The 23,139-nt window shown below is 41.2% G+C and overlaps 2 protein-coding genes across 4 annotated transcripts in view; both read right to left on the reverse strand.

Moving 5' to 3' along the window:
* The window catches only part of TRIM37 (tripartite motif containing 37), a 30,099-nt gene extending 19,532 nt beyond the window's left edge, over positions 1–10,567 (reverse strand). For both annotated transcript variants that reach the window (XM_084493425.1, XM_084493426.1), the window contains exons 1-9: positions 10,469–10,567; positions 9,531–9,632; positions 8,226–8,266; positions 7,021–7,137; positions 6,040–6,127; positions 5,051–5,173; positions 3,745–3,868; positions 2,554–2,621; positions 368–492 (exon numbers count right to left, since the gene is read on the reverse strand). In XM_084493425.1, coding sequence (XP_084349551.1) covers positions 368–492; positions 2,554–2,621; positions 3,745–3,868; positions 5,051–5,173; positions 6,040–6,127; positions 7,021–7,137; positions 8,226–8,266; positions 9,531–9,632; positions 10,469–10,489 — 809 coding nt within the window. In that variant the 5' untranslated portion in view covers positions 10,490–10,567. The remainder of the gene's footprint in view (positions 1–367; positions 493–2,553; positions 2,622–3,744; positions 3,869–5,050; positions 5,174–6,039; positions 6,128–7,020; positions 7,138–8,225; positions 8,267–9,530; positions 9,633–10,468) is intronic.
* A 1,096-nt stretch (positions 10,568–11,663) lies between these two features.
* On the reverse strand, positions 11,664–22,938 carry SKA2 (spindle and kinetochore associated complex subunit 2). 2 transcript variants are annotated; one of them, XM_084493434.1, is made up of 7 exons: positions 22,792–22,938; positions 16,629–16,718; positions 15,694–15,870; positions 14,380–14,466; positions 13,308–13,347; positions 12,775–12,907; positions 11,664–12,148 (listed from the first exon to the last, which is right to left on the reverse strand). In XM_084493434.1, exons 1-7 carry the CDS (start codon positions 22,822–22,824, stop codon positions 12,022–12,024), a joined length of 687 nt encoding a protein of 228 aa, XP_084349560.1. In that variant the 5' UTR covers positions 22,825–22,938; the 3' UTR covers positions 11,664–12,021. The 2 variants fall into 2 exon arrangements, with proteins under 2 accessions (XP_084349560.1, XP_084349561.1); XM_084493435.1 differs by lacking the exon at positions 22,792–22,938 and adding an exon at positions 22,115–22,232.
* Between the last annotated feature and the right edge of the window lie 201 nt (positions 22,939–23,139).

Genomic DNA, 23,139 nt, shown 5'->3' on the forward strand with positions numbered 1-23,139 from the left:
GGCAGAGAAGCAAGACACCTCTTCACTAGAGGTGGGTATCTAGGAATCTCTCTAGCGACCTGCCCATCAGTCTCTTATCACCCACTCGTTCAAATCCACACGTTAAAATACAGTGGTAGTGTCCTGTCCTAGTTTTATAGAAGGCTCACTCACATCAACATACATCTACCTCCCAGAGCCACTAGAACATCCTCTTCCATATAAAAAGAGATCTGTCTCATGGGACAATCTTCAGCAATTTGGGAATCCTTTACACAATAAAATGGGAAAGGGATATTCTTTTCTAAATACTTCTTTAACAAGCAAAACAAACAGTTATAAGACAGCTTTCAAGTTCAAGCTACAACAGAGAGGAAAAAACGCTTACCTTGTGAAGTCTGGAGGAACAGGAGTAGTGACAAACGAGGCCATAGGTTTCCGATGAACCTGCTGGAACATCATCAGGATCTCTGAACTTTTGGATATCAACTCACTCTTGCTGCATGATCGTAACTATACAGGGGAAAACAGGAAAAAAAATCCTTACATCATTAAGACAAAACAGATTTTGATTGCTTGTTTTTAAACACATGAACTTCACGTCTGCAACAGCTTCACAAAAGTTTCCCACCATGCAATCTACAATGATGCTTCAAGGGTATTTTGTTGTTGCTTTGTTTATTTCCCTTGAAACTGTCAGCTACTATAGTCATGTGTTTCTCTTAAGTTGTTAAAATGGTATTTTAATTCTGTCTCACTACCAGGCCTGCACAACCCATTTGGGAACTCCTGAATATTGAAGACTGTCAAGATCTACAGTGAAAATTAAAACAATTAGTACGTATTTCACTTAGATTAAAAGAGTATGTATAAAAATGTCTGATTAATACCAAGTCGCACACATTACTGTGCTTATACAACAATAGCAGAGTAAATCAATCTGGAAAAGAAGCTTAATTAGACATTACAATAATTTGCTCAATATATCACGACACAGCAAGACAAGCTCCTGTGACATTAGACAGTTTCTGTGTTTCAATTATTCTTTACTGTCTTACTGCCAAGCACTGTACTTCTTTTCCCAACCACATTTGAACAAGATGAAGCCTTTATTATCTTAAAGAGATGGCAAAAAATAAAAAAGCATTTCAATCCACTTCATTCAAGGTGGCCTACAGGACCAGTCTAATAATGAAAACGTTTTCAAAATCTCAACAAAGCTAATCTTGCATGTTCCCTGAATAGCCACTACTGAATCTTCTAAACCTATTTGCTAAAGGAAGCAAATTACTCTGCTTCTTATTTATGCTTTAAATTCTAGAAGAATACATCTTAGATTTACAGTTCAAACTTTCTGCCAGGCTTAAGTGAGACTGATATGCGCATTTAAAAAGAGCCACATTTTTGCCGTGAGTTCTTCAAATAATCCTATTACTTCCACACACACAGAAAAGTGAAATTCAAAGCCCCTTTTAACAAAAACATATATAATGAATTTAAACTAGCAGTAACCGTTGCCAGATACCTGCATCTTCTCATGGCTCTTTAGCTAGTAAGCTTTTCCTCCTGTTTTGGAGGGAGAAGAGGTTGTATTTCATTAGTGTCAACTTGTTATAATTTGAATGCTTTTTCCACAAAAGAGAAGCTGATCTGCAGATGTGCATACACAGTTTCTCAAAGATTTACAAGGTCTTCATTCGGGTTGCAACATAACTAATTTTTGAACAAGCTATAAACAGAGGGCTCCCAACAAATAGGCAAAAACATGCTGATGCAGGAGTACTCATCCTCCTGGTGTCATCAATTCCTCAACCACAATGTTCCATCATAGGTATGAAATAATTAAATCAAGTGCAAGGAGAACACAGGAATTGCTGATCAGGTTACAAAGCCAGCTTAGCATTCTTACTCAATCAAAAACATGGCAGGAGAACGGAGAATGAATACAGGACAAGGGGCATAATTCACAAAGAAACTTTCCCTACCATCCCCAAAACAAAACATCAAACCCTCCTGAAAGACAATTACTGGATGTGGTAATACTCGAAGGAAAGAGACCCTTCCACTTTCTCATCTCAGAGCAGGTACAAATTGTTCAGGAACAGTACAATCAGGCTCTGCAGAACTTGAGTATTTCATTTACAAAAGCTGAACTTGTGTAGCTAGAAGCAAGGTGAAAAGAGTGATACAAGGTCATGTTGGAGAGAGAAACAGATTTTTCTTTATTCTCCATTTATAGCCACCACGATTCATATGCTGTTGGCAGAGTCAAAGCTAACAGAACCTACCCACATGGCCTAAATGCTGTTACACCTTAAACAAATGCATAATTGTGGATTTTGTAATTGTCAGTAATCCCTGTAGTAGCTTTTCAAACAACAGAAGATAACACATTTCATTATTTCTAGAAGGCACACTTGTTTTTAAAAAGAAAATGTGCAACCTAAGGCCACTGTAATGAAAAGATACCATGAAGATACAGCTCTAGCCATCAATTAATAGTTTAAAAATAGGAAAAAAAGGTCAACTGAGAAATTATCTATGCAACACATTTCAGCTTTTTTTCATAATCACCTGATGTTCTACTTCTTGAAGGAGGGATTCCAGAAGTTCAGTTTCTTGGGTAAGAGATGTCTTTTGACCTGTTTAAAGAAAGGAAGACCTGGTTAAAGACGAGATGACACAGTCGCTAGATTTTCAGAAATTTAGGGGTTTTTTTTCCCACCCTTGTCTGGAAGCAGCCCCAAAACCTAATAAGGTAAAGAATTTCTAAATATACCAAGGTTGATTGAGAAAGCATTTTAAAAGCAAGCCTACGTTTTTAATTAGAGCTGTAGTGATGAACTCACTTGAGGTTAGGACAGTAATGAAACATTTTTGTGTCCCAGAAATTATAGGTTTGTTGTTTTGGAACGCTTCTTCAGACAAAAAAAAAAAAGGCAGGTTTGACTTCACTAGATTTACACTCCTTCAGAAATACGTTTTATATTAGCTGACACTTTTCTCTTAAAGTCCACTGTTTCTCTGGACTTCAATAGTAAGTGTTTTCTTCATAAAAAAATGAACAAACAATGTTTAAACGTGTTTGTAGATTTCAACTGTCATGAAAACCTTGACAAGAAAGAATAAATGCCACATTTGTCTGTTTTCCTATTGTGGGAACCTACTTTGTCACCATGATATATTCGGTGTCTGAAGAGTGGCTGCTAGTCCTTAGAAAAAAAGGTGTTACACACACACAAAATGTTAATCTGTAGATAAAAATAACTAAAACATTCTGCCAAGGTTTTAAGACTGATCTTCAATCACTACACCTTAAAATAAACCTTGCAACTTGTTACTATATTCAATTTAGGCACAGAATACGTACAAATCCTGGATTTAACTTAAAGCAAGCATTTTAAAGAACTGTCATTTTGAAGAGGATCCTAAAATACAGCTAAAGCACATTGATTATGTTTTATTTTTAAATGGAAATGAACTGTAAGAATAAAAGCAAGCATTATCAAAGCTAAAGACATTTTGCAAGCATGAAAAATTTTAGAACAGAACAAAACCAGGGTATGTTTACCAACTTATTGCTGCAACAGATTAACTACAACATTAAATAAGAGATTTGCTGTAGGGAGTTTTCTGTCAGCAGTTTCCTTGCTTAACACCATAAAATGTGTAAGGAGTCATACTCCTGGGTAAGAAAGTTTCTCAATAGATCTATACATTATGAATCTATTGTTCCCATTAGTAATACATCAGGCAAATACTCACCCATTAGTGTTATAAGCTTATTCTTCAGCTGAGTGTCTAACCGGGCAATCATCATCTCTACCGCATTTCTTATTTCCCGAACTCGTTCATCCTTCGCACTGCGCACAGCCTCCACATTCCTCTCCTAAAAGAGGGTTCAGAAAAAAACATGCACAAAAAGGAAGTCGTCACACTTTAGCACATTTCACTCATTTGCACATCAACTCCACTCTTCCAGACCCCAGAGTTATACAAAAAGGCTGTTTAGAGCCCCCTCCATCCCTATTTTTCTAGGAGGAAAACCAAAAATCTTGATCTTACTGGAGTGAAATTTGCATGTTTAATTTGCATGAATAAGAAAATAGGAATGTGTTTTTAGATGAGCTGTACTATAGACTATTCCTGTTGCCAATCTAAGTACTTCATTATTATGTTGTGAATATCCTTTGACTTTTATTGAATATTTAAGTGTGCCCTCTGGTGGGTGACCAAAGGTTAACAACGAACCAGCAATATTTTCCCATTACAGAGATTTATCCTATAGGAAGCGTTTATACCAATATCTGTGAATACAAGTACCTGTTTCTCTTCTGTAACTTGAGCAGCTTAGCAAAGTTACTTTTTTGGAAAAAATAATAATTTGATTTACAAAATCACATTTACTTACTGTGTGGTCCTTGTGAAAATAAAGTAGATGTCACAGCTTTCAGTGGGTCCTTCCTAGAATGCAGAGAACTGCACTGCTTTGTTGGAATTGCCACTGAAACTGCCATGGCTGAACATGTCAGGTGTTTGGATTTCTAGCACACTTATCACTATGTGGAAGAAAAAGTGGGGTACATAAACTTCAGGTCTCTAACTAGTGAGCATACTGCAGGCTCAAATATACTTGTATTTTTTTCTCCCAAAGAAAGGAAAATAAGCTGTACTCAAACAAAGCATTTTTGTACTTGCTTAGCACAGCAGTCTGCACTCTTTGTATATTTGTAAACATTTAACTTTCAAAGAACTGCACAAGTCTAGCTTTTAAATAGCATACATCAAAAATTGCCTGCTAGCTAACTCATATCTTTTTCCGTCTGGCAGCAACAAAAACAACAGGGAGCATGTTTGTCCTTCCCCAGTTTATAAAAAGAAAGTAACTAAAAAGTGGAAGTGTCTGCCTGTGGGATCACCTGATTACGTTCAGAGTACAAGAGCACACAGGTACTGAAAACATCCACGAATATATGAAATGGTACACTACTTCCATTTCCTGCTTCATGGTTATCCTTTGACAACGGCATACTGCTGGAAAACTTAATGTTATCTTGAATCAATTTCTTACCACTTCTTGCACTAAACTGATCAGTTCCATGAGTCTTCTCCTAAGCTTTGCCACTTCTTCGTTTACTTTTGTGACATGTTGTTCGTATATTTCTGCCAGTGGCTTAAAAGTATGTCCTCCATGCTGTAAAAAAATAAATAAATAGATAAATAAATAAATGGCAGGGAATGGGGGAAATAGAACATGCCATTTTAATTTTATTCCAGTCCTATTAAATTACTGAAAGAGAGGGGAAGAAAGCCTCCTGGTGTATCACTCATTTTGGAAAGGTTCCAAAGCAGATTGCATGTAGGAAGTCTGTCTTTCACTTCCCTTCATAAGAAGTCATGAATTTGACTTTCACAACAACAAAGCTTCCTGTCAAGAATTATTTGGAGTCTCAATGGTCCTCCAAAAATAACCTGATTTATTTATTGTATGATATTAACAAATCAAAGATAGAAGAGTTATTACTATTATTATTAAAACACCCTCCCCAAACAAAGGCAGCACACTGTTTAAGCAACATTCGATCACTTATATTCCAATGCATGACAGCAGTTTCCCCTTGAGATATTCAACTGAAGGGATAATAAAGTGTGGTGAATCGTGCTACCAATGAACCTTTGCATATATTACAGATCATAGCCCAGAACATTTAAATTACAGGTTATCTGAGAAAGACTTCCTTTGCCCGTAAAATTTTTCACCACCATCTATGGTTTGTCCAAGACATGTCCATCATGAATTTAGTAACACAGAAGGTAATTTTGATTTTTCAGCAAAAATTAAAACTTACTTCTATTATCAGAAACAGAAGGTACTTCTTTGCAAAACCAATCTTTTTAATAATTATAAATGCATACATAACTATAGTTTTTGCACAGTAATTCAATGCCATACTGCCAGTTTCATAGCTTTTCTGTTTCTTCAAACTGCAGGCACACACAACGCTGGCAGTCTCTTACTATAACATACCATGTGCAACATCTAAGTAAGCTTCTTCTTACCATTCCTCCCCAAAGCGCACACTGATGGCAGATACACTTCTTACAGGTCCAGCAGAATACACTAAGCTTTTCATGATGATTTTCACACCTCAAATAAAAAATAAACATGTAAGCAGCAGCAAACACCTGTTAATTTTCTGCAAACTCAGTTTAATATTTTCTTTTGTTTTGCTACCCAGACACTCAGAGTGAAACACAGAACTCCAGTAGAGCATAAATCATCAGCGTAGTTTTGCAACAAGAATAGTTGGCGAAAATCTTCCATAAAATAGATGTTGTTTTTAGTGTTCTCTCAGGAAGTATTTCATAAAGAGAAAGTACATTAATAAAATCTGATTTATACTCAGCAGGCAGAGGTTATCATCACTGAATCAAGCTCTGAATTCTAGAAGTTAATCCTTCACATTATTAAAATTTCAATCATATGCAACATAAAGTAACCACGGAACAATGGTTTATAAGCTTTTTCAAACTGATCTCTGTCATTTCTTAAAATTTCAGGAATAGCATCAATCAGCAAGCCAAGCACAGACCAGGCAAACCTCCAACACATGCCTCTCCCTTCCTCCTCCACTAAGTTTCAGGAACTTGGGCAAGGAGGAGGTATGGAACACGTAATTAGTCCCTATCCATTTTTCAGTGATTCTCCTCACATTTCTTTCCTCCAAATCTCCGGACTATTATATATATATTTAATATTTATATATGTTTTTATACAAGTATAAATCTTAAACACAAAAGTAGTTTTCTAGACAAATAAAGTTAGGAACCCTTCTCATTGCTATTAATTATGAAAGAAATGAACTCCAACTTTTAGACAATTAGAAACAGCACTGCTTTGTCTGTTAAGCAACAGCACAATTCAGTTTTTAAGTAAGAAAAAATATGTTTGTTCCCCTGACTTTAAAATGAGCTGAAATTAAAAGTCCACTCATGTAAAGTGAAATGCAAAACCCTTCATGTGAAGAATGCTCCATTTACTTGTCTTTTTCATTTTCCTCATGCTTTGTCAGATTACACAGTTGAAGTGTGTCAAGCTGTTGTGTGACCTCTTCTGCCCAACGACAGTTTACAAGCTCTCGTAGCTGCAACGGGGCTCTGCAAGAAGCATTGCAAGAGTTACAGTGAGAATTCAGCTCCAGGAACTAAAAGAGCAGCATCGAAATTAAACCAGTTCATCAATTCTACAGTACTGGAAAAGCCATGGGCAAAATGCTGAAGCTATACTATTTATTTCAGAGGAAAAAAAAAAATAAATTAGAAATGTAACATTTTAAGTTGATTTGTTCATATTGGGGGAAGAAAACCAAACCACCCCATAACTACGTATAGAACAGCTACATGAGGAAATCAAGAACTACGTTAAGATTTGGTAATAGACTCCTGGATAACACTGGGCAAATCATTTCATTTCTCATGCTTCTTCAATCCCTCCCATTATTCAGCCATCCCTAGAGGAGTGCTTCAACTATCCCCCTTGTAAAACGCAGACATACTTACCTCCTTACAGGCACTTAGAACGAATGATAAAATACTTTAAAAGTTGAATATGAAGTTTTTCAGAAACGGTTGGTTGTTTTTATAAATACCTCCCCTCCCTTAGAGGCAAATACATCCTACTTCCCCTTCCTTGGGGCAAAACACACCCCACCTCCCATACTTCAGTTTATCAAGAACGAGAATTGCTAGGTACTCAGGCACCAGAAGCACTAAGGTGTGCCATGGGGCAGGGGTGGGTTGCGTTGCACTGAAAACAAAAACAAAACCTGCACACACTGAGGAGGTACCTCTCCGAGGATTTGCAACACAAAAGGTAAGTCTCACAAATTACAGGTATAAAATAAAAATATGTTTCAGGCCGAACACTGGAATTTCTGGTCTCTTATTCTTGCAAGATGAACATTAAAAGTTCTAAGGGGAACACCACCTAGTTACTCTTACTATATGGCAATGGAAGACTGTAAAGTAACAGGGTAAGAATGAAATCTTGCTTAGCTTATCACACAACTGCACCATACATTAGAATAAGTAATATATCAGGTAAATTTTTATTGCTACAGCCAGCAGGTCTCAAAAACCACACTTAAACAATTTATGCAAACTGCATTGAAAAAAGACCCCTCATAACTAACTGGCTGGCGCACCCAATTCCTGATAATTTATTCCTTGTATTAAAAATACCTTACCTACAATGAGGGCACTGAGCTCTTTGTTCAGTCAGCCAACGCTATGAAGGGAAAAAAAAAATAATTGAAAGAAAGCACCAGAAAAGAACTGCTAACAAGTACATTCTATTGTTATTTAGGAGCTACTCCCCTTTGTTACCTTTTATGCAGTAATACAGCTTTTATTTAGCCTTCCTGCATTTTTCCATTTTTAGAGATTTGCAATTTAACTGTTCAACCACTTAGTTACCGAAGAAGCAGCTATTTGTATCTTAGTAACACCACCACCACCGTTCTTTAGTTGTCAAAACCACTCCAGTTAAAACTAAAAACGGAATTTTGAGGTACCCAATATTCCCTTAGAAACCACGTATCTGGTGCAGATTTCCATAGCTACAGACTAATGAGCATATTGCAAGAAAAGAAAGCAAAAGACACAGCATGGATATTTTTCTGACTCTGAAGTCTTTGAGATAACTTATTACTTCTTCTTGAGCTATTTATACACAAGTTATACACCTGCAGTTCAAATCCGCAAGGAGCCTTTGACTAATTCTCTTCCAGAAAGTTCTACGCAAAGACAAGGAGCTGCGGGAAGAACTTTACATCAGGCCACTACAGCTTACAGATGTAAAGGATCAGCAGCTGAGAGGCTCATCCTTTGGCAGCTCACTGCTACATTTAAAGATTCTCATGAAGAATCTCTCACCACCCAGCAACAGCACGCCACCTAACATCCTTAACGTGCTGCACGAATCCTCCACCGACAGCTCTTGGCAGAGCTTTCAGAGAGAACGATGACTGCCTGTTGTGATTCCTGAAGTACTGGTCGAGGTCTGAGAACCCCAGCTGAACCCTCTCGCACTACGTTAGCACAGCACGATGCCTGGACTCAGAACTGAAGCATCACACGTTAGTAATGTCACCATAATAAATGCATTCAGGTGCTTCGGGTGCTGCTTCAGCCCACTGGATGTTCCATATTGACAGATGCAGTCACTGTTTGATTCCTGTCCCAACTCTGTCTTCCATACAGACGTCACTGACTTTCAAAATACGTTGAAGAAAGGGTCATTGGGTACCTGTTTCTTAAGAGCAACTCTTCCAGACAGTCCCTATAATTAGCACTACTGAATGCAAAGCACAGCTTGCCTAGTTTTTCCTCAGTGTTGTAAGAGATTTTGAAAGGAAAACTAGAGAGCAGGAAAAAGGAATCCTCAGAACCCCACAAAAAGAAGCAAGGAAGAAGGCAGAATGTGTTTGTAAGATCACAGTATTTTCTAAGCTCAAATGTTTGCAAAAGTAAGCCATAATAAGCAAACTCACCCGAATACAACTGAAACAGCACAGCTTGGAGCAATGAGGACACAGTCGTGCATCACGCAATTTCTCCATACAAATAAAACATCGGAATACTTCAGCAATACTCTGGAAAAGGATAGATTATTGCTATTGTTAAGCCACACACTTCTGACATATGAGAGATGCATTTTTCAGGCAGAATGCCGGGTTGAACAGGTGCAATCCCATTCCAAACAGCAACGGGCAGTGCATCTCAAAGCAAGATACTGGGTCAAACACCACGGCTCTCCTCCCCACCTCTTCTTACATCCCACCAGCCCTTAGCACCCATTTTGGGACGCGGTTCCTTAAGGAATACATTTTTTTGTTTGATTTCCCTTTTTCCAAGGGGGAATTTCTGCAGCCAAGAGATATTATTCCTCCTTGTGCTCACACGGCGTTGAACAGTTGCCAGAAACAACTGCACGGTCCCCACGGATTCAAAAACCTAGGAGCTCCAACACACTAACATTAAGCTAATTGAGAAGCACGTTAAGCACATGTATGATACAGAGCGCTGATGCGAAAGCTTGCCTCAGACAGAGCGTTTTATTGACTAATAGGATTCACATCCTTTTAACATCTCCCATTCCCACCACGGTTTCTCTGCCCCCTCCACGTCCCCCCGACCACCCCCGCTCAGCAGGGCTCAATTTAACGCACGGTTTCTCCGCACCCCCGGCGGAGAAGCCATTTGCCCGGCCCCACCTTGCCCGTCCCCAAGCAGCAAGGTTATTCCCGGCACCGAGCAGCTCCCACCCTACACACCAGGCACCGGCCCCCCTCCAGCTTCAACCCTCCAGGATCCCCCCCCAGCCCCCAGGCGCCCCGCAGGAGGCCGGGCCCTCCGCTAACGGCCGCAGGGCCCAGGAGGAGCACGGCAGGGCCAGGCCGTGCATGGCCCTCCCGGGGGGGCCGCTCACCTCCACGCTCTGCTCGTCCATGGCCGCGGCCCCCCCGGCCCCGGCCCGGCCCCGGTGCGCTCCGGTGGCGCCGGGCCGCGGCCGCGGGGAGGGAGGGAGGGGGAAGGTGGGCGGGGCTTAGGCACTGCGCGCGCGCGCGCCCCGAGTGGGCGGGGCTAAGGGCGAATGTTGGCGCGCGCGGGGTGGCGGGGGCGCGCTGCGGGAGGCTCGGTGCGGTTGGGGTCTTAACGGGGTGGTAACAGGGCGGGGGGGGCCCGCTGTCCGGCCCGGCCCAGCCCTGGGGGTGAGCAGCAGCGGCAGCCGCCGGGCTCAGCTCGCTGCCCCCCACGCCCCACGAGTCGGTGGCAGGCAGCGGGAGGCTGCACGGGTGGGTGCCCGCATCTCGCGTGGGGTTTGGGAATGGATCTGGGTAACCGCAGCCCTGAGGACAGGTGGTTTTAGCAGGCGCTGGCCCAGCTGGGCTTGTTTTCCCGCTTACAGGTCACTTGGAGCACGTTGTGCTAGCAGAACTTTAGCACTGCTGAAGGTAGAGGGAGTAAAGAGCAAGCCTAGCAGTTAGGGATCGATAGGATCGTGATGCTTCAAGCAGTTTGTGAAGTGAGAGCAGCTTTGTAGGTAAAACGGCCCTCAACAGCATCCGATCAGGGTATCCCCGGTCCTCTTGCCCAACACAGACCCTGCTCTTCTTCACAACAAGCTCCAAACAGACTGACCAGGGCACCAACAGGTTGAGAAAGGAGCATTCCCCATCCTGTAGGCACCAATTTAAATTTCTCTACTTTGCTGGCTATCATTTCACAAAATCTACAGGACTTTACTAACCTTAGATATCCTCCTTTCCCAAATGCGATTTAAATAAATAAAGAAAGAAAAAAAAAAAACTGTGAGGGTGGTCAAACACTGCAAGATGGTGCCAGAGGTGCTGAAGTTTTCATCCTCAGAGTTTTTCAAACCAGGACTGGCCCCAGCCCTGAGCAACCGGCTGCAGCTGGCCCTGCCTTGATGTGAGCAGGGCGTTGGACCAGAGCATCTCCAGACCTCAGCTATTCTGCGAGGCTGCAGTTTTACTGGACTGTAAAAAGCCAGTTCACATCAAAGGAAAATGAAAGGGGTCAGGGGCCAGGTTCAGGGGTTAGGGCAGGGCTCAGGGTCAGGAGTCATTTAAACAGAAGCGTAATAAATCTATGGCCCCGTCTCCTTGACTTTCATCATTTATTCAGGAATATAAGTACAATTAAGTGGCTTGGGTTATTTGCCTTAAAAACAGGAATGTCAGGAATGTAAACAAGAATATGGAAACGTCACATGGTTAACAACACTGTCCAAAAATGCATCGTCTAAATCCTATAAATACCCGAGATCAAATACCAACCTCAACATTTTTTCATTCTGCCATTTTTAAGTACTAGAAATAGAATTTCTATATGGATACACGAACAACTTTCCAACAGTGTTTTTGTACCTTGGACACCAAAGAAATACTTGCTTGCTAATAATTCAGGAGCTATGACGAAGATGCTTGTGTGTCAAATGAGAACGGACCAAACATTCGTTTATGCAACTAATTTAACATTTCCTTGTCTGTCAAGTTCCACAATACCAAGTTCTTTTAAGATTCGTATTCTTGAGTCAGTGGCTTTCATATTCATCTTGTTCATCTGCAAAACACTCAGCGCGGCACTGTAAGGCAAGAGCGAACTGTTTAGCAAAACAGGGTATCAAACAGCAGGTCTGTCAGAAAACGGCTAAAAAGCCCATACTGTTTAAAGAATGATTTTTAAGAAGTGTTCCATAATTCTCATACTTGTTGAGATTGTCATCAACTTTACTGTGCTGCATTAATCTAAGAACAATCACTTCCTAATCCAGCTTCGGGATTAAAGAGACAGAATTTCCGAGCTTAAAACTTCCTCATTTTTGCCATCACCTTCAAGAGATCTGCAGCACTAATCCCAGGCAGGGGTCAGGGCTTGTGGGAGAGATAAGGGGTGGTGGTGGCGGAGTTCAGGGTCAGCCTTTACCATTAGGATTTTGAAAAAAACAAACAGCCTGTTTCTGAAGAACCTGACATTCGGTATTGTAAATTATCCAATTACAAATGCCACTTTTCTACAAGGAAATTTAGGCTGTTTTGTATGATGGCCTAATGCTTTGGGATATATACCTAACCAGGAAGGCCATCAGGGAGCAAAATCAAATGCAAAGTCAGAGCAACAAATGGTTAACTAGCTGTTTGTTTCATTTGAAAATGGTGAATTTCTTTACAACTTACAAAATTCTTAGTAATGAGTGGCTGTAAGTCTCACCTGTTCTTATTTACAATGAAGTGGTTAAATAGCTCCCTGTACAAGTTGTTCACGTCTGCTAGTTTAACAGAGCTTCTGATACTCCTTGGTACGGACATAAGCATTTCCTCAGTCAACGGTTTGAATTTTGACTCTAAAAAAATGAAAATAGAAGGTATTTTTTTCTTCAGAAATCAGGCCAAAGACAAGACAGTACTTTAACTTCTTTTTAAGAAAACACTGAAATAGGTCTACATGGTCTGACTGAGAGATTTGCCCCTGTTGTACAGTTATCCCTGTGGTAAAGTTATTTGAAGGCATAACTGCCGTTTCAGAAAGTACAACAGCTTAAGTTATTAATTGCTGAATTCTGGGTAATAACTTGATATGTTTAAATAGCAGAGAACTATTAGAGTTCAATATTAGAGATGGAAGTCTTAGGAGAGATTAGTATTAATCCCAAAGGTTACTTACTGGGGCTAGGTGTAGGGGGTGGGGAGAATCAGACTTAAGGGTCAAGCAAAAAAACAGTGGAAAATTCTTCCTGCACTTACCTTCAATTGAGCTGGGAACTACAGATCCTGAACAAAATGGCTAAAAATAAACAAGAGATAATGTTAGGATTTCTTGGAGTTCAGTTTAGAAAGCAGGTTCTGCGCTTTCATTTCTGTATTAGCAATTATATTTTACCATTGGATAACCAAGGGTCTTGCAACCACTGCAGTAAACAGCAGAATCTGAGGCATTAAACAAATCCTGGTTTCAAATAAAATAAGTTTGAAGATAGGAACAAGATTCATATGCAGGTCAGATGAACTTCTTCAGCTTTCTCCTTTGCATTCCAGTACCGATGTAGTTAAAAGCACTGCACAAGCAGCAACGGAAAAAAATGGCTTTCCTATTCTCAGGCAACCTTCAGAGGCTGACAGTCCTGACAAGCAAAAGGTAGCTAAACCCAGCCTTCCTCAGCCAGAGAATAAATACAGCACTGACAAAAAATCCCAGGGCCTTTGTGGCAGCTTTCCATTCCTTCTGCCTTTCAGAGAACTTGTAGAATATCTTCAAAACACACTCACTGACAACATAGGAAACAATACCAATTAAACTGGCCTCAGCAGCAGTAGGATATAGCTACATTTTGCACTGGGGCTGTTTATGCCAGCTATATCTTAAGTGCTTCAGAATAATGGAAAGACAAAAACAGAGCATTTATCAAGACCATTATACTCTATTAACTTTGTTTACTATTTTGCTTTTATTATGAGACACAGACCAAACCTTTGCAGATAACTATACTAAGACTCTGTGCCTCAAGAAGCTCTGGGAGAATATCCAACTTTTTAACAAGTATTCATTTAGATTTATGTTCTATCACATTACAGTTAGAATACACTTAAACTATTGCTGGTCATATTCCAAACTTTATTTAAGATTTCACAGGAAATTAAATCATCAACTTAATCATTACACAGTAAAACTGGAAAGATTTGTGAGGAACTTCAGCTCACTTCTGAAAAACTCCATTCAATTGAGTGATATTAAGGTACAGAAACAGCCCTTCTGACTTGAGTTGAGCTACTCAGGATTAATGGTTTCTGGAATACTGACACTCTGTGGCCTAATTACCTCTTCCGCTAGCGATTCCATTTCTTTAACAGTCTGACAGGTTAACTGCTGTGCTGCAGTCTGTTCTTCTTCTGACAGAGGTGAGCGCTAGAAAATAAAAAGATACCAAGAACTCTGATACTTCCAGTTCCTAGGGTGATGATATTTACAAATGAACTCAGTGTTTCACATGCAAACTAACAGTAAATTCCTACGTTGCTTCAAGTGAAAGCAAGTTGACAAGCTTAGTATTTCTGAAAACCTAATCACAATGTTCCTTTAACACTGTAGTATAAATGGCTCAATGAAAATAAAATGAATTATTCCATATAAAGAAGTATTTCACTTGAAGAGTTAAGTTTCTCCATAACATTTTAATCAATTTTTTTTTTAGGAAATAGTTAAGTACAACATTAGCTAAAAAGTCTAAATGTAACTCTAGAGACACAACAGTCTTCCACTGTAACAAAATCCTATATGTAAATTGTTCTTGGCATCGCATCCTTGGAACACAGAGAGAGAAAATATTTTTTCTTCCTGTGACATAATAATTATTGTCTTTTAAATCATTATATGGTACGTTTTCTCTGTAGAGACTTACCACTACCTTGTCTAGATCTGTTGACAGATTAAACACAATGTCAGGGCACTGTCATCAGAACGCTGATGGGAGAGCTCAGATCCAGGAGAATGCTTTAGTCACACCAACCCTATCTCTGCCTCTACATTATCAATTAACATTTTTCATCTAAATCACCTTATTTGTAGGGGGACAAAAGCAATGCTTTCACAACCTTTTCAAAATTGTAATGCAGCAATGTCTGAAGACCACTTACAAAAATGCTGGGGGGAGTTCAGAGGCATTATCACACTGAGAGGAAACATTTCTTTGTGCTAACTATATTGCCACCCATACATTACAGTGTATTTTTAGCTTACGCATTTTAGACAGTGAAAAAACATTTGTCACTTAAAAGCTTTTCAAAAATTGGTTTCTCTTTCTAATTTCTTTAAGGTAGCTACTTTTAAAAAGAAGTCATTGCAGGACTGGGACACAGCTGTGAAACTATTCAAACGTCATACTATCCACTTACAGCATAACTTTAATTCAGACTAAATACCACTAGTTTAACTGATGAGTGATAAATCAGGTTAGTGATTTACAAAAATAGTTTTGATCTTGCAAACATTTCTTCTGGTAAACTGTTTTCTTATTTTCTACAAGCCTATACATTTAAGAGTTTCCAGTGAAACCACTCACATCTACGCAGAGGTTACACAAACGCATGGGCATTTACAGGCATGAGAGCCGAGTTACTGAAATGAGACTGCTACCTGAAGATCAGCGTGCTGCTGTAGTGTCTGAACCATCTTCATTGTGTTCTCTAGGGCAGCACGGATGCCGTTCATGGATTCCTTCTGCTCTAAGGAAACTTTTTCCAGCTGCATACATAATGTTTTATAACGAGATTTCACCACCGAGAGTTCTTCTAAGAGAGTAACCGGGTTTTCCTATGTGGAAATTAAAGGTACATTTAAACTGTTCAAGAAGAAAAAATTCATGCTGCCACATAAGATTTAAAAGCATAGGAGTCAGAAAAACAAGAATATAACGTGAAACAACCCTTTACAATGAAAAGTGCAGCTGAGAGTATCTTTCACCCATACATTTAGTTTTTCATGTGCACAAACGATAGGTGGTGTTAATAAACCAGTACAACTCTGTGGTTCCATAATAAAAACATTACTGTGTTTGTGAATTTTAATAGCTTTTCTGATTTGGAATAAATTAGGGACTTATACATAAAAAAAAGATTATTTTTCCACTATGTCACAATACACATGGAGGCAAGGACTTATTTATGAAGGCTTCTACATACTGCCATTTATTGTTTTCATCTTTCTCTCATCCATTCCCAGCTCTGTATTTAGTCACTGCTGACTAGCAAGTGTATCTTTGGTCTCCCACTGAGGACGAGTTATAGCCAAGATAGGATACTCTCTGTGAAAATTAGGTGTTAACACTTCTCATTTCTCAGAGTGAAACATGGGAGAACTTCACTATACCAAGAATTTAGGGTTTTCTCACAGTTTCTGCACTAAATTCATATTATGCCAGTTATCCTGGTGTATGATGCAAGAAAGACATTATAGTAAAAAAACATCAAATAAAAGAACTTTCACGTTTCCATATTAAAGAATAAAACCTATTTATTACCAACTTCACGCAGAATGCAATAAAAGTTATTAATTTAATTTGAAAATACTACCTCTGCTGACAGATTATCAGGAAGACTTTTCATTATTTCAAACTCCAGTCTGTGTTGAATATAATCCAGATCAGATTCTGCCTTCTGGAACTAAAATATTTAGGATTAGCCACGTTATATTTAAAAAGAAATGCAGACAAACCCCAACCATTTGCCTTTCCTGTATTTCAGGAAAGCAGAAGACAGATGCCTCCTCTGCTCCTCCAATCTATTCCATTAGAGGATGGTTGCCAATTACTCTGACACTCATCTAGCCTGAAAACTATAAAGCAATAAACTTTGAGACTTCTAATCCTGTAATTTTATAAGTTAAAACCCGTCATCCAAAGAGCTATACAGTATCCAGGTAATAAAAAGCAACGCAGTAGGAAACCACTTTGCAGAATTACTTCGATACCTTACATGTAAGCTCTCAGCCGCAGACATTACCCCATTTGCCATACCCGGTACAAACGTAAGTCTGGACATGAACATTTTCCTCTCGTGTGCCATTTAAGCAAGCGTATACACACACTTCTACTGACTGTAGCCTCTTTATATTTATCTAACCTAAATTAGACCATATTTGCTTTATATCTTTCCGCTACTCCCATGTTCCTACAGCTCCCCAAACGCATGACAGCGTTCCCACCCATTCCAGCATTACGTGCCCTTTCAGTGCCAAACCTCTCAAGTTTGTAAGCAGTACTCCAAAGAGCGAAGTTACAGCAAGACACAAGAACAGTGCATCTTTTCTCAACAGATCTTCACATGTTGCAGAAGATGTTTGATTTTTTCCCCGACATTAATATACATTCCATCAATTTATAAAGCTTTCCCTTGGCTAGTTACTTTTCAAACATTACAAATTCTCCCAGCTAAACCATAATACTCGGCTGTTTATCCAGCAGAAACTATGAATAAGTGTTGAAGAGCAAAGTGTATCAGAGATTTTGTTATTAATTATACGAGGAATGAATTCTCTCAGATTATTATAGCAACCATTACACATTTTATTGTTCCCCAGTAAGCCAGAGAAGATAATAAATAGATAATAGATAATAAAATTGATGACATCACATTTATTTCCTCAGGATAAATAACCCACCAGAGAGTTATCTAATTGCCCTGTAAAACAGTCTGCTGATAGCATTATTACTTAATTAATTTTAGCCTGCGATTTTAATACCTATTAAGGACTTCTCCTCTAAAGAAAGGCAGTTTTCCCAGTTCACAAAAAGAAACCAAGAAAAACTCATTATTTTCTCAATGTAATCATTTGGCAATTTTACAGTCATGGAGGAGACTATGATGAAAGCAAGTTCAGGATGCTTATAACATAGCTCACAGTAGCTTTCACTAATTATGCTGAGCTTAGCAATGAAGTAATCATCATGACTTTTAGGATCAAAATAAGGCTGTTTGTTAACTGCACCCCAAAGTATTAACTAGCAGCGCTTACAGCTAAAGCCACAAACTTCAGTGTGCTTTGGAGGTAGCCTTTAGTAACCACTCATGATAAAACAGGAAGGATAAAGCTTGTTAATACACTACTTTTTTTTTTTTTTTTAAGGAGTTCACGAGAGACTTTTCCTAAGGGATCAACTATTCCTGTGCTCCTCCATTAGCAAACATTTTTTGTTTTTCACTTCTAGGGACAGGCATGCCAGAAAAATCATTTTCTGCTTTTCTCCACCTCTTTCCTCTGACTGCTAACTCTTGGGAATGCAGACAACAAATATGGGTGGCTTTTAAAATTATCCATGAAGCTCTGCTCTTGGAATATTTCAACACTGATAATTTGAGATTTCCAGGATAACAATAAGCCATTAACACTACGCTGCTACTGTGATTCAGGACCAAAAAAAAGCATTATTTTATAACTATTTATTTCTTGCTGTATCTCAGGAAACACACACCTGCAAGAATCTCACCTTAGCGTTATAGGTCAGGACCATTTATATGAATTCTCTACAACAGTCACACAGAAAATGCACTTTATGTGATGTACAGTTGTAATTTACTCATAGGCTTAGTGGAAAGCGTTAGAAACTGTGAGGCAACTCTCAAGCCATTGCTGCATGCTCTGCTTTCAGATGCTTTGACAATACTATTGCACTGCTAGCTGTAAAGTACAGTAGTGCAATAAAGTCAGAGCATTCGTTAGCAGCAAGAATTCGAAACAAGTAATCAATACATTCAAAATACGTATTGGAAAAAATATGTCAGCTGTTTCTGTGGGTCAGACGTTTGGTAAGGCAACATTCACCCAGTCCTAATACAGACATGCAAGAACCTTCACGTTTCTAGACATTATTATTGGTCATAATCACTGTCATTCCACTGACCAGAAAAAAAAAAAAAAAAAAAAAACACCCAACAAAATGCTCAACAGATCCGTCAGAAATTCATTTTTGCACTATTTGGTGCTCTTTTAACTGGCAACTGCATTTCAAAGTTTATGTCTTTTTAGGTTTGTCTCATAGCAAGTGGAAATGGTAAACCTCTATCAGACAGATGCTCTTAAACTGTGTTACAGAGAACATTTTATGGACACACGAGTTTATTCGGTCACTTTAAACTGCACGTGAACACACCCTCATTTCCAAACACCATGGGTATAAATTATCACTGGGGTTACCTTGTGCCTGTTAGAGGACCATGAACTGGGGGTGTACTTCATGCATCTCCATAAAGCTGTTTCTCTTTTTAATAAAACCAGTAACTTCATATACAAAGGCTGGGGACTGGGCGGGTCTGACAGCATTACTGTTCTTAATAAGAAAACGCAAGGAACAGAGGAACGGGGAGGAGAGAGATGGCTGACGGCTGATGCACTCAGAACAACCTGAGCCAACTTAGGACATTACTGTAGAAAACCCTGCAGGCTGTAAGAATCCTACACAGTGTTCCTTCCTCTTTGCAGGGCACTTACTTCTAAGGACACGCACACAGAGTGGATGGGATTTGTCATTAAATACTGTTGCAGGAAGAACGGCCGAAAACACGACAGACACCAGTATGTTCAGATCATGCTCCCCTTTATTGCCCGAATAGCCTGACTTTTATAGCATACTTAACAGGGGCAGATAGTGTCTCACACAAGATTATTGGTCAAAAGCACTCAGACAAACAACTGCAAGAAAACAACCCCACCTGCAAGAAAACAACCCCTTTGTTATTAGCAGTCACGTAAATCCCATCCTTGAAGCCAGCTGCTGGCAACAATATTTTTCTAAATTCCTCAATTGGGTGATGTGGGAACACTGTCACGGGAACTCCTCATAGTCGTCCTGGTAGCTTGGTTTGCTCAGCTACAGCAAGCCATGGGATCTTTGCTGTTTCAAAAATCCCTCAACAAAATACCACTTCACAAATAAAAATAAAAAGTTTACAATCTCACTTTGAAGTTGTTTTTCAAAGCACCTTTGGTCTCAGACATAACAGCGACTTAGGACTCGCGGCTCCTTAACCCGGGGAGTAACGCCGATAGCATTGCTGGCCAATGCCCTTTTAACATTGCACTGCTTTGTGTACGATCACTAGTAGTACAACATAAAAAGGGCACTGGACAGACACCGCTCAGAGAACAGAGGAGGTGCATTGCAACAGAAATTCAGTCACAGGAATTAACTAAGTCGCTCTGACCGAAGCACTCTCACGGCATCTACCCCTTTATCCATTTGGTATCAAGTTTTACTAAAGGAATGTCCACCAAACTCAAGTTTCTTCCACTGCACACCACTAAAGTGCATACTGGAAAGCATTGCTGACGAGCCAGCTTTACAATCTGTCTCCTAATGAAGCTCGTCTTATAGATGTTGTGGGTCATTCAACACTTATTATTATTGTACTTTGAGCACTAGCCTCAGAGAACTGAAGACTACCTGGCATTTTCATTCACATCATTCTTAAGCTCCTACACAAGAGTTTATGCCTGGTTCCATGAGACTAAAATGAAACTTTTCAGGAAATGCATATCAAAACCTCTGGGGGAAATACAAGTGTTGTTTTATCTCACTTCTGGGGAGAGATCCAGCCAGGGACGCCACCTTCTGCAGGAAGGACTTAACAGAAGACTCGGACAGAAAAATGTCAGGCTAAGGGGTACATTTCAAAATCAGTTGGGTTTCAAATGGATTCCCCAGATGGTTTTGGATAACCAGGACAGGGGGAAAGACCAAGCCAGAATCTACAAACCTCTGGAAGTTTGTATGAGCCATCTGTGCAGATAATTGACCCAACTGAGGTCTCCACACGTCAGTGCAAGATGCTTTTGGTGTACTTGTAACATAGATCATCAGACAGTGACACATTGCCATCTCCTTCCACTACCATATATAAACACCCCGTTAACTTTAAGGGCAACTAATCAAAATACCTTTTTAATTATTTACATGTCCTAAAGTGATGAATTAGTAGTCCAACTTAAAAGCATAGCTTTCACTAAAACAGTGAAATAAACCATAACACTCTGAAAAGCAAACAAACGACAAGAACAAAACCAAAACCTACTACAATAACAACAAACACACAGCTAGCCTGGGTGTTTCTAAGCAGAATTACACAGAAAAAAAAAAAAGTTACAAGGAAAAACAAAATTACTCAAACTGGGCTTTAAAACAGCAACAACTAACAAAAGACACGGGGAGCTGAAGCACACGCTGTGGGCAGGGCTGAGGTTTTGAATCTGCCACTGGAACAACTTCAGAGCTCTGACAAGAGTGCAGCATGTCACTGAAATCAAACACTGCACGTGTTATTCTGAGTGTCTGGTATGATTACCACAGGTCTGTAACTACAGGAGAACAAAAACAACCTCGAAAAGTATGGGTACTTCACAATAAAATTGTGGTTTGAAAGTGCAATTAAACTGAGGACTAGGTAAGGGTTTGAATCCTCTGCTGACAATGCTCAGCCCCTTCTTTCTTTTCAGGCCACCCTCACTTAGCTGCTGCTGATGCTTTCGGGGATGTGCTACACTGGTACTGGAGAAAAGTGACTGAAGAACATTAAAAAGTAAACTAAAAGTTTAAAGTGAGCAGTTGGCAGCACACCAGCTCTGTGTATCAGTGAGAGCCTTGCACACAGCAGCTTAAGGGATGGTGCTGATGTGCAATGTTCCCCATCACGTTCTCCTTCTGTTTTCCTAGATTTTTTTTTCTCCCCTTTAATGGTGTGTGTACTGATAAACTCTTTTTTATTTTTTATTTTTAAATTAAAACCAAGGTTGCCAGAAGGCAGGAAAACAAAAACAAAACAAAACAAACAAAAAAACCCCAACCACATAAGTAGAAATTAGACTGTGTCTGTAGCGAATAGCGTCTTTTCCCACATCTCCTGACGAGGCCCTTTCTGGTTTGACAATTACCGCACCTAACAGCCCATTGAAACCACACAACTTTGACATTTTTGGAATTCCAACGATTCCTGGAAGTCCCAAAAAAAAACAACAAAAAAAAACAACAAAAATCACCACAAAGGAGCACCGGGTTTTGGAGAATTACCTCACGCGCGGACTGAGGCCCCGCAATTCAGCAACATCGCGGAGTCCCCCGGGGCTCCAGAGCCGCCAGGGCCCCTCGCAGCCCCCCGGGCAGCCCGGTGCTGAGGGCGGGCGGCCCGGCAATGCCGGTCCCGGCCGGGCGAGGCGCTGCGGGCGGCTCCTTCCCCCCCCCCCGCTCCCTTCCCCCGGTGCCGGTCCCGGTCCCGGCCGGGCCCCGCGGCCTCCCCTCAGCCCCTCAGCGCTGGGCGGGAAACCTCCACTCCCCCCCTCCCCCCCCCCCACGTTATGGAATGGCCCATTCCAACCCGCCCCCCCCCCCCCCCGCGGGGACAATGGGCCAGCCCAGGTGTGAGTCCTGTGTGTTCCCCCCCCCCCCCTCCGTTCCTTTCTCCTTTCCTTCCCCCCCCCGCGCTGTGAGGAATGGACTCGCCCAGCAGCGCGCCGCTCCACGCCCCCCCTCCCTCCGCGCGCGTGGCCGGGGGGGGGGCAGCGGAATGGAACGGTCCAACCCGGCCCGGCCCAACCCGGCCGCTACGAGGACCGCGCCCCCCCCCACCCCCCCCTCCCTTTCCCCACCCTCCCAAACCGAGGCCCGCGGACCCCCTTCTCCCCCTCAGGAGGCAGCTCCGGGGCTCGGCCGCCGCCCCCCGGCCTCGCCGCCGCCCGCCCCGGCCTCACCATGGTCTCGAGCCTGGCGAGCGCCGTCTCCATGTTGAATAGTTGACATTCCTCAGGCGGCGGCGGAGGAGATGCCCGCCCCCCGCGCCGCAGGCCGCGGAGAGACGGGGCTCGCCATTGGGCAGCTGTCAGTCGGAGCCGGCCTCCCATTGGTTGGGCGTTGAGGGAGGGCCGTCGCTATTGGGCGGGAGGGGATGTAAACCCTGGCGGAGGTACGGGGGTGCTGATTGGGCGCCGCGGGGAGCGGCGGGCGGGGATTGGTTCGCGGAGGGAGCGCCGCGAGACGGAGGGGGGGGGTGGAGTGGGGGAGGGCGGGGATTGGCTGGCGTAGGGAGCGCTGAGCTGCTA

Source organism: Aythya ferina (assembly GCF_964211825.1).
Source record: "Aythya ferina genome assembly, chromosome: 19".
Taxonomy (NCBI): Eukaryota; Metazoa; Chordata; class Aves; order Anseriformes; family Anatidae; genus Aythya; species Aythya ferina.

Coding starts and splice junctions, on each gene's coding strand:
- SKA2 (XM_084493434.1), bottom strand. CDS start 22,824: ATGGAGACGGCGCTCGCCAGGCTCGAGACCATG. Junction 14,467..15,693: donor AGCAGCACGCTGATCTTCAG/GTAGCAGTCTCA, acceptor TTTATTTTCTAG/CGCTCACCTCTGTCAGAAGA. Junction 13,348..14,379: donor TGGAATCGCTAGCGGAAGAG/GTAATTAGGCCA, acceptor GTTTATTTTTAG/CCATTTTGTTCAGGATCTGT.